The following is a 9,260-nucleotide window of genomic DNA, read 5'->3' on the forward strand; positions in this document are numbered from 1 at the left end:
ACACCACAGACGTGCTCACATCATTACTAATGTTGTGTTTTTTTTTTTTTTTTTTTTTTTTTTTTTGTGCTAACGGTAATTTTCTTTATAACATTGTGGATACAGAGCATTAAGTGAAAGACAGTGAGAGGTTGATCTGCATTAAAACATCTACTGACGTCTGTAGTAAAGTTCACTGAATACAAACCTGTGGATAATATAAAGGAGGAGATGATAATTTAAATGAATCCACTTTTAAGGCTCGATTGTTTTTTTATGACATTTTTTAGGACGTCAAGATGGCTCTGGCGACAATATTACATTAAAAAACAATATAATTGATTCTATATCAAGCGGCTATCACTGTCTTTATAGCCAGTGTAACGGGATCTCTATGCAGCCACATTTTATTCATATTATTCCCAGCTTGTCACGTCACTGAAGCAATAAAGTGATGAAGCGACCAAAAAGTGTGACTAATTACGGGTGATTTAAGCCACTCTTGTCACTGAAGACTGAACGCACCTTTAGAACAGGTTCATATTCCTCAAACGCCGGCTTATTTCACACATTAGGGTGAATAATAATAATAATAATAATAATAATAATAATAATAATAATAATAATAATAATAATAATAATAGAAAATAAAATACATATAGTAATGTGTGTGCATTTATAATGAAAGAAACAAACAAAGAAAGAAAGACAACTCCGTTCACTCCAATGGTCCCTTTTTACTTGATGGCGGTTCATGGAACCTCACAATAGTTCCCGGAAGTGACCAGTTGACTGTTGCGGTTCATTGATTAATTCATGAACTAATAATGCATGATTAACATATAACGATGTACTCTATACATATTGTAAATCAATGCAGTTAGTGACGACAAATTACCCAAAATCCCAGTTATGTCACTCGGAATCATTGGATTCGCGAATAACTTCCGGGAACTATTTGAGTGCATTTCAAACTTCCGTTGTCGCAAGGCATTACCTGGTTTACATCCGGGTCATTGGGTCATGTTTATAAGCAGCTAGCGCAGTTGTCTGGAAACGTCTCCGGCGGGGCCTTACGAACTCTGGATAATCCGATAATTTCGTTACTCAGCAGTTATTATTCAGTATATTTAGTAAGTTAGATGTTAGAGAGGGAAATAATATGCCGGGTGAGGAGTGAAAAGCTGGTTAATGTGGCCGTCATGGGAGGCTGAGGATCAGCGATCACAAGGTCAGGAGGAGGGGAGACATCCACCCACCAATGCTCCAACATAAAGAGCCTGCAGCGGCCGGGCAGCAGTCTGCTGTTACCGCAGGAGGCTCAGCCACAATGGGGGGAACCATGGGTCCAGCCCTGCATTGGGTGCACGATGTGGCATCCGTGACTCTCCTGAAAGCCCGACGCACCCTGTTCCAGGCCGCGGTCCTCTGCTGCGTCCTGATTCTACTGCTCTGGGTGTCCATCTTCCTCTACGGGAGCTTCTATTACTCCTACATGCCCACTGTGAGCTTCTCCACGCCTGTGCACTTCTACTACACGTCAGACTGCGATGCTTCAGAGCCAGCCCTGTGCTCGTTCCCTACAGCCAACATCTCCTTCATGAAGAACGACAGGGAGCAGGTGATGGCCAATGGTCTGCCTTACAGGATCTCCCTGGAGCTGGAGATGCCAGAGTCTCCAGTCAATGCGCAACTGGGCATGTTCATGGTTAAACTGGCTTGTTATACCAAAGGTGGGGACGTTGTGTCGTCTGTGGGCAGATCAACAATGCTGCACTACCGCTCAAGCCTCCTGCAGACACTGAGCACCTTAATCTTCTCACCTTTGCTGTTGACCGGGATGTCTGAACAGAAGCAGCTCATAGAAGTGGAACTTTTCGCAGACTACAAGACCAATGCCTACAAGCCCACTGTTGGCGCAGTGATCGAGATTCAATCTAAACACGTGCAGATTTACTCATCTCACATCCGCATCCACGCTTATTTCACTGGTATACGATACGTTCTGTACAACTTCCCGCTGACCTCTGCGTTCATCGGCGTGGCCACCAACTTTGCATTCCTCAGTGTCATTGTGCTGTTCAGCTACCTGCAGCTGGTGTGGGGAGGACTCTGGCCTCCCAATCAAGTCAAGATCAAAGTCATGATGGGCGACAACACCCGTTTTCAGCAAAGAACGGAGGTGGCTCGCAAACGCATGGAGAAGGAAAACTCCAGTAAGGAACTTTATGTACCTAAGCTGATCGCAGCGATGGAAGAAACCGAAGAGATCCAGGAGAATGGCATCGTGACGGAGCCAACATCAAAGGACGCCACTGGTTTCCTAGATCATCCAGAGGCTGATGAAAGGAAAGACGAGTCTAATGACTCTGAGAAAGCAGAGGAGTCAAACGGCACTGATGTGATGAACGAGTTACTGCCTTCTCAGCCCACGGAGACGGTACTCCGACAGAGACCTGGACCTTGGATGAGCCTGTGAAAGTGTTCTTCCTATCACTCCTACCTACCTACACGTGTATCACCTTAGCAGGGATCAATTATATAAATCCAGAATAGTTTTAGCTGGTGCTCTTTAGCTTCAAGTTGCAGTTTACTTCATACTAACCTCTGCATGTTTTCCCAATGTTACAGAACACATGTTGGTTTTATTTGTGTTTTCCCATGTGTTACATTCCTTCTCTGTATTGTCTGGCACTAATAAGCGTGAGTCAACAGTTTACCACACCCTTTAAAAGTTGGTCCAACCTGTCCTGTTCTCGTACAGACCATATTTCTCTTAAATGGAGCCTGTTCTCTGTTAATGATTTCCAGAGGGATGAATGAAAACATTATCTCTGCCTTTGACCTATTCCAATGCCATTAAATAGGAGGCTGTATTCGATTGGAGACGCCGTGTGGTTAGAACTAATGGTATGCTCTCATGACGTTTGGCTCAAAGAAGCACTTTCAGAACAATTTGATTTAGACAATTTGCCATTCAAAGCCCTCTTTGTTTTTATCATTTTCTCAGTAAAAGTTGGTATATTTGGTCCATTCCTGTGGTCACAGTAAATGTCTACTGACTGGCGTCACAGTGGAGGATCATTTTATTAAAGCTTCACAGCTTTTTCTGGCGGTGGTCTTTTGAATTGGCGTCATTTCAGAACTAGTATTTATTTGGTTTAACGTCTGAGCTATGTTTTATGTCTTTTAACTAACAACTATTTGTGTTACATCGGAGGTCTGGGTTATACATTGATAAGCTCTTATTAAGTAAGTTACTGTGATGTAAAAGAACGTGTTGAAGGAAAGTAAAGCGGATCAGTGCTGTTTATTTTGTGGGTTATTGCGTTTTCATATTACGCAAGGAGAGATTTGGAAATTCAGTGAGCTTCTGAAAGGTTTTGCACCAAAGATGTTTGACTGATCAATGTGTGTGTTGTTAACTCAATCAGCAGAATAAACTTATAGCTATCAGCTATTCACCTTTGTTGCCCACCTGTGAAAATAAATGAATCCAGTAAAAAAAAAAAAAAATCAGCTTTAACTGAAGTTCTGTCACAGGATATTTAGTAAACTTCCTGACCCAAGCCTCTTAACGTTTTAGAGGCAGAATTAAAGGAGATGAAAGATAAACCTGAAAAACACACACGCACACACAAAGGGACTATGACGAATCTAGGTGGAGTAACTGTTCACTCGAGAAATGGTACGATCTTCTTTTAACAACACATTACCAATTCAAAAGTAAAGCCATGATTTTTTTTTTTTTTCTACGTCAAGCTCAGATTAAGTCGATTTAATCAAAAACATTGAAGGTGTCAGTGTCTTGATGTATGCCCTTGGTCTAATTTTGTGTAGCCCCTGAACTAAACCCACAAAGTCCTTCCAGAAATTTACAAAATTACAGAAAAATACACAAAAGGACAACATGAAAACATAAAATGACAACAAAAAATACACAAAATGACTCATATCACACTAAACAACAAAAACAGGCTGACAGAAAAATGTCAAAACACACAAAAAACTCCAAAAAAAAACCGAAAACGACAACAAAAATACGCAGAATGCCAAGATAAACAAAAGACTCCAAAAACACATAAAAAGGACAACAGTAATTCATAAAAAAAATACTCCAAAACAAAGTTTTTCAATTCACTAAAGTGATCAGAACATGTCAGCTCAAATAAAGCACCAGATCCCCCCCCCCACGAGTTTATTCCGCTTTGAAAGAAAAAGGAGAAATACTGAATAACAAGTAAAATTGTAAAACTCCAAGAATGTCTCTTCTGCTAGATTGTTGATGTGACATTGATAAAAGAAAACCTATATCAAAGATCAACTTTACAAAATGTCAAATTACAGAAAAATGAAATGGAGTCCTTACGTAAATCTTCCAGCCTTCACTTAATCACACCATGTTGTGCATTCTCATATAATCTTGTTTACAGAACATTTCCTGTTTCAGTGATGAACTGCACTTATAATCTCTTTCAAACCACAGACTTTTGGCGTTGATGCAAAGGCCCATTAGCTAATTTTTTCTAAAGCCACAGCTCCAATCTGTCAGATGAATTATGCAGTACTCTGAATAAGAAGTGCACCATCCATCATTGGTATTAAAAAACTTGGCCATTTTTAGCCCGAGCAGGTACAGATGAGTCGACATCCCAAGTCCTTCTGGAAGCCAAAGTTTAGCCGATACTGACTTTACATCATGGAGGTGGAAAAAGAGTTTATGGTGTCGCTACAACTGATAGTAACTTCCCAGAACTCACACCTTTTTATTTGCACATGCACAAACATTTATTACAAAGTCAAATTCATTCCATAAAGTTCTCATCATAGGTATTTCATCATTTAAAGCAGTGGTTCTCAACCTTTGGGTCAGGACCCCAATTGGAGTCGTGAGACACAGAGAGGGCAGCCAGATTCCTTTAAGAAATAGAACCAATTTTTGCTTATTTTTTAGCCATTTTATGCAACTGCACTAGACTTGCCATATTTTAACCTATTTTCATAACTTTTTCTTCCCATATTCTTGCCATACATTTTTGCTACATTACTCCCACTTTCAAGACATTTTCGGCACTTTTCCCATCAAATGTTGCATATGTTGACCCATTATTGTACCTTTTAACCACTTTTTACATTTCATGCTTGTTTTTTGTCAATTTAACCACATTCACTGTTTGTCATGCCCATCATTTGCCAGTTTAAATTAAATGTTACAATATTGACACTTTGAACCCTTTTTGACCACTTTTTCTGTCCATTTATGGCTACTCTAATTTGCAACTTTCTGTAGCTTTTAAAACCCCATTTCACCACCTATTCCACCATTTTTGCCTCTTTTAATGCATTTTATTTCTGATTAAAACAAGGATTTACATCTTTATAATGACTATATACTAGGACGCACATAATAATAAATATCCTGGATAACAGGAATATTTTTCAGATAAATAAATACATAAATATTATCACAGATTTATAGAACAATGGACCATCATTTTCCTGACTTTATGGATGGGCCCCAAAAATCTCTCCCCTTTATTCCCCCTTATAGATGACCCTGTCTCCACATGACTGTTCTTCAATGTCTGTGTTCAACCACCTTCAGGTACAGTGGGGGTCCCTGGTCTCTGGAACCTTTATCTTAGGGGTCATGGGCTGAAAAGGTGGAGAACCACTGATTTAAAGGTCGTGACCAACATTGTTCTCAATAGAAATGATTGATATTCTTGTGCTTGTAAATGATAATCAAATTTTTCAATTTTAAATATATAATGAATAGAAAAGTTGTGCATTTTATATTCAAAGATTAAACCACATTTTAGCATTAGCACATTAGCTTTACCATATATGCATCAAACAACAACTGGCCTCTTTGAAGCACTTAAAAAGTTCTCCATGATGTCACACAAAGGACAAAGCTTTAAAGCTATTTGTCTCTAGCTCACTTTGTCCTTGGCTTCATACATTGTCTGTTTCCTCAGGGTCGACCTTGACCACCAAAGTCTCATTTACTGTGTTAGACTCGTCATCTTCCAGATCTTCGTCTAAGCAGTCGGCCCAGCGCCCGACCCTCCTGACACCCTCACCCACAACAGGGGCGTTAATACAAGGGTTGTGATCATAGATGACAAGTTTCAATCCCTCCAAGTGAGAAAGTCCCGGGAAGTACCGGATTTTGTTTCGATCAACATCAATGATGTATAACAAATGCATTTCCAGCAACACTGGTGGGAACTCTGTCAGCTGGTTCCCAGCGAGCCAGATACTCCGGAGCTCTTCCAGCTGGCCTAACTCTTTGGGTATACTTTTGATTTGGTTGTAACCAATGTGCAGAGTCTTCAGATTGGGAAGTTCACACACCACCTTTGGAAAAACTGTGAAACAATTTGTTTCCAGCCACAGGGTGTTGAGTTCCTTGAGATCTTTCAGTTCTTTGGGGAGACGATAGAGTCTGTTGTTCCCCAAGTAAAGGATGGTGAGTTGTGGCAGCTTGCAAACAGCAGCAGGAAGCTCCTCAAAGCAGTTAAAGTCCAGGGCGAGAAGCTGTAGCTTCCTCAGACACTGCAACTCAGCAGGTAAACTGCTGAGGTTATTCTTACTCAAGTAAAGCTTCACCAGTTCATCAAAGACACAGGCGGCAATGGGCAGCCGACGCAGTTGCCTGTGGCTCAGGTCCTGGGTTCGGTCCAATGGCATCTCCTTAAGGTCACCTACTAGGAAGTGCTGACAGCGCTCTGAGGGTAAAAAAGCAATCGCACCTCGCATAGCGTTGCCCATATTCTTCTGGGTCTCCGTAACTCCTCTGGGTCTCCACATCAATTTAGAAAAGGGTTGAACTCCAGCAGGCAGTTGGCACTTCTTCCATCACCTTTGTGTCGCCCAGTTAGTGCCCTTCCAATGAGTCACTGGACTCGACCTATAAACACAAAACAGATTTTGAAAGGTGGAATGTAAGCTTCATAATAATGCAACTAAAATGCACACACAAAGTGGTTAAGTTGATGCAATGACTCAAGAACAAAACCCACCTACTTTCCAATATGTTCCTGTGAATGTCTCTCAGCGTCACCCACACTAAGACATTTGTTTATCAAACTTAATGAGCTGAAAATGTGCTCAATTCCCAGGGTGGATGCTCCCAAACGCAGTCGTCTCATCACCTCACCGTGGCTCAGTGAACTGCCCTGACTTTCATGGCTATAGCAACCACTCCCATCCTCCTCCCTATTCGAGAGACTAATGACCCCCCCCCCCCTCACACACACACACACTGAAGAGAAGGAGAGAGAGACAGAAGAAGTGCTTTGTGGTGGAAGAGCAGCACAGGTCATTCACATTCTATTCTAATCAGTAAACGGATGCAGAGCTGAGTTTGTGTCTATGTGGGATATCATCAACAGTGGAGAAAAACATCACAAAGTGACACAGGTGGGCACATAATCAGCCATGGTTATAGACAAATATGTTAAAAAAAAAAACAAAAAAGGGTCAGATTCTAATCATTTTCTACATTTTATTCTCGTACTGAGGACTTTTATTGTCACAGCCACCCTTTCCTGTCATAGATGTGATTTGAGTTGTAGTATATCTCACATACCTTCATAAAGGCTCTGCTTCAACCAGATAAAATAGGAAAGAATTTCATTTTTCTTATCAGGTGAGCCAGTGGTTGACCCCGATCTGCTTTCACTCACTGACACACTGGTTTTATCACGTCCCAATGTCGCCTCAGTGTCAAAAGGTCTGGAAATCTCAGCAAGACACTTCAGACTGAACTAACAGTAGCATTTTACTACCATGACAAGGTTTACCATTCTGATAATAATAATAATAATAATAATAATAATAATAATAATTTATTACAATCTGAATAAATAAAATATAATCATCTGTTTGTTTGACCATAATAATCCACTTTGTTTGCATTAAAAATGTTTGCGTAACTAATGAGCAACTAAATTTAAAACCTACAGCAGAACAAAAAGGGAATTAAAGATCCAATATATCCATGGTTGGGTTTTGTGTTTCTGTCACGATTTCGTGTTTGTGACAATATGCAGTTTGCATTGTTTTCACCCAGCTCACAGTGCCGGCCTCCACCTGTCAGTGGATCACCAACTTCCTGACTGACAGGAAGCAGCAAGTAAGGCTGAGAGGCATCACATCCAGCACCCGGTCACTCAGCACTGGCGCCCCTCAGGGGTGTGTTCTCTCCCCACTCCTATTCTCCCTCTACACCAATGACTGCACCTCAGGGGACCCCTCTGTGAAACTCCTGAAGTTTGCAGACAACACCACCGTCATCGGTCTCATCAGGGATGGGGACGAGTCTGCCTTCAGACGGGAGGTGGAACAGCTGGCTCTCTGGTGCAGTCAGAACCATCTGGAACTGAACCCGCTCAAGACTGTGGAGATGACAGTGGACTTCAGGAGAAATTCCCCCCCCCACTCACCCCCCTTACCATTCTGAATAGCAAAGTGGCTACCGTGGACTCCTTCAGGTTCCTGGGATCCACAATCTCACAGGACCTGAAGTGGACCTCCCACATAGACACAACCAGGAAAAAGGCACAGCAGAGGATGTACTTCCTGCGACAGCTGAGGAAGTTCAACCTGCCCCAGGAGCTGCTGATCATGTTCTACACCTCCATCATTCAGTCTGTTCTGTGCACCTCCATCACTGTCTGGTTTGGATCTACAACCAAACTAGACAGACACAGACTACAAAGGATAATCAGGACTGCAGAAAAGATCATTGGTGTTGATCTGCCCTCCATCCAAGACTTATACCTGTCCAGGGTCAGAAAACGGGCAGGTAGCATCACTGCAGACCCCTCACACCCTGCACACAAACTCCTCCCCTCCGGCAGACGCTACAGATCACTGTACGCCAAAACTACCCGCCATAAAAACAGTTTCTTCCCCCAGGCTGTCACTCTGATCAACACTAAACAGTCATAGCGTGTCAGACCCGTTTCTGTTACTGTGAAATAACCTGGAACTAAACATATCAACCCTGGATCAACCTGTCACTGCGAAATGTTCATGGACATAATTTTTCATTTAAATGTTCACCTGCACTACTCATCAATGCACTACTGCACTATTATCTTATTATTATTATTATTGTATTTTTATTTTATTTCATTATTATTATTATTATTATTATTATTATTATTATTATTATTATTATTATCTTGTTATTTTTATTTAGTTTGCACATATTAGTCTAACTACTCTTATATTATGTTTATACTTCTTTTTTTTCTTTTTTCCTTATT

General features: G+C 41.1%; 2 protein-coding genes across 3 annotated transcripts; one reads left to right on the forward strand and one right to left on the reverse strand.

Moving 5' to 3' along the window:
* The first annotated feature begins 991 nt into the window (after positions 1–991).
* LOC114464918 (seipin-like) lies at positions 992–3,447 on the forward strand. The gene has a single exon (XM_028449588.1). It carries the CDS (start codon positions 1,241–1,243, stop codon positions 2,456–2,458), a length of 1,218 nt encoding a protein of 405 aa, XP_028305389.1. The 5' UTR covers positions 992–1,240; the 3' UTR covers positions 2,459–3,447.
* Positions 3,448–5,619: 2,172 nt separating this feature from the next.
* lrrc10 (leucine rich repeat containing 10) lies at positions 5,620–7,162 on the reverse strand. Of its 2 annotated transcripts, none has more exons than XM_028450913.1 (2): positions 7,012–7,162; positions 5,620–6,895 (listed from the first exon to the last, which is right to left on the reverse strand). In XM_028450913.1, exon 2 carries the CDS (start codon positions 6,793–6,795, stop codon positions 5,938–5,940), a length of 858 nt encoding a protein of 285 aa, XP_028306714.1. In that variant the 5' UTR covers positions 6,796–6,895; positions 7,012–7,162; the 3' UTR covers positions 5,620–5,937. The 2 variants fall into 2 exon arrangements, with proteins under 2 accessions (XP_028306714.1, XP_028306713.1); XM_028450912.1 differs by having other exon boundaries at positions 7,008–7,162.
* Positions 7,163–9,260: the final 2,098 nt, after the last annotated feature.

The sequence above is a fragment of the Gouania willdenowi genome, chromosome 6 (genome assembly GCF_900634775.1).
Source record: "Gouania willdenowi chromosome 6, fGouWil2.1, whole genome shotgun sequence".
Classification (NCBI taxonomy): domain Eukaryota; kingdom Metazoa; phylum Chordata; class Actinopteri; order Blenniiformes; family Gobiesocidae; genus Gouania; species Gouania willdenowi.

Bases quoted from the DNA above. Each gene is read 5' to 3' on its own strand.
- LOC114464918 (XM_028449588.1), top strand. From the start codon at position 1,241: ATGCTCCAACATAAAGAGCCTGCAGCGGCCGGGCAGCAGTCTGCTGTT.
- lrrc10 (XM_028450913.1), bottom strand. From the start codon at position 6,795: ATGTGGAGACCCAGAGGAGTTACGGAGACCCAGAAGAATATGGGCAAC.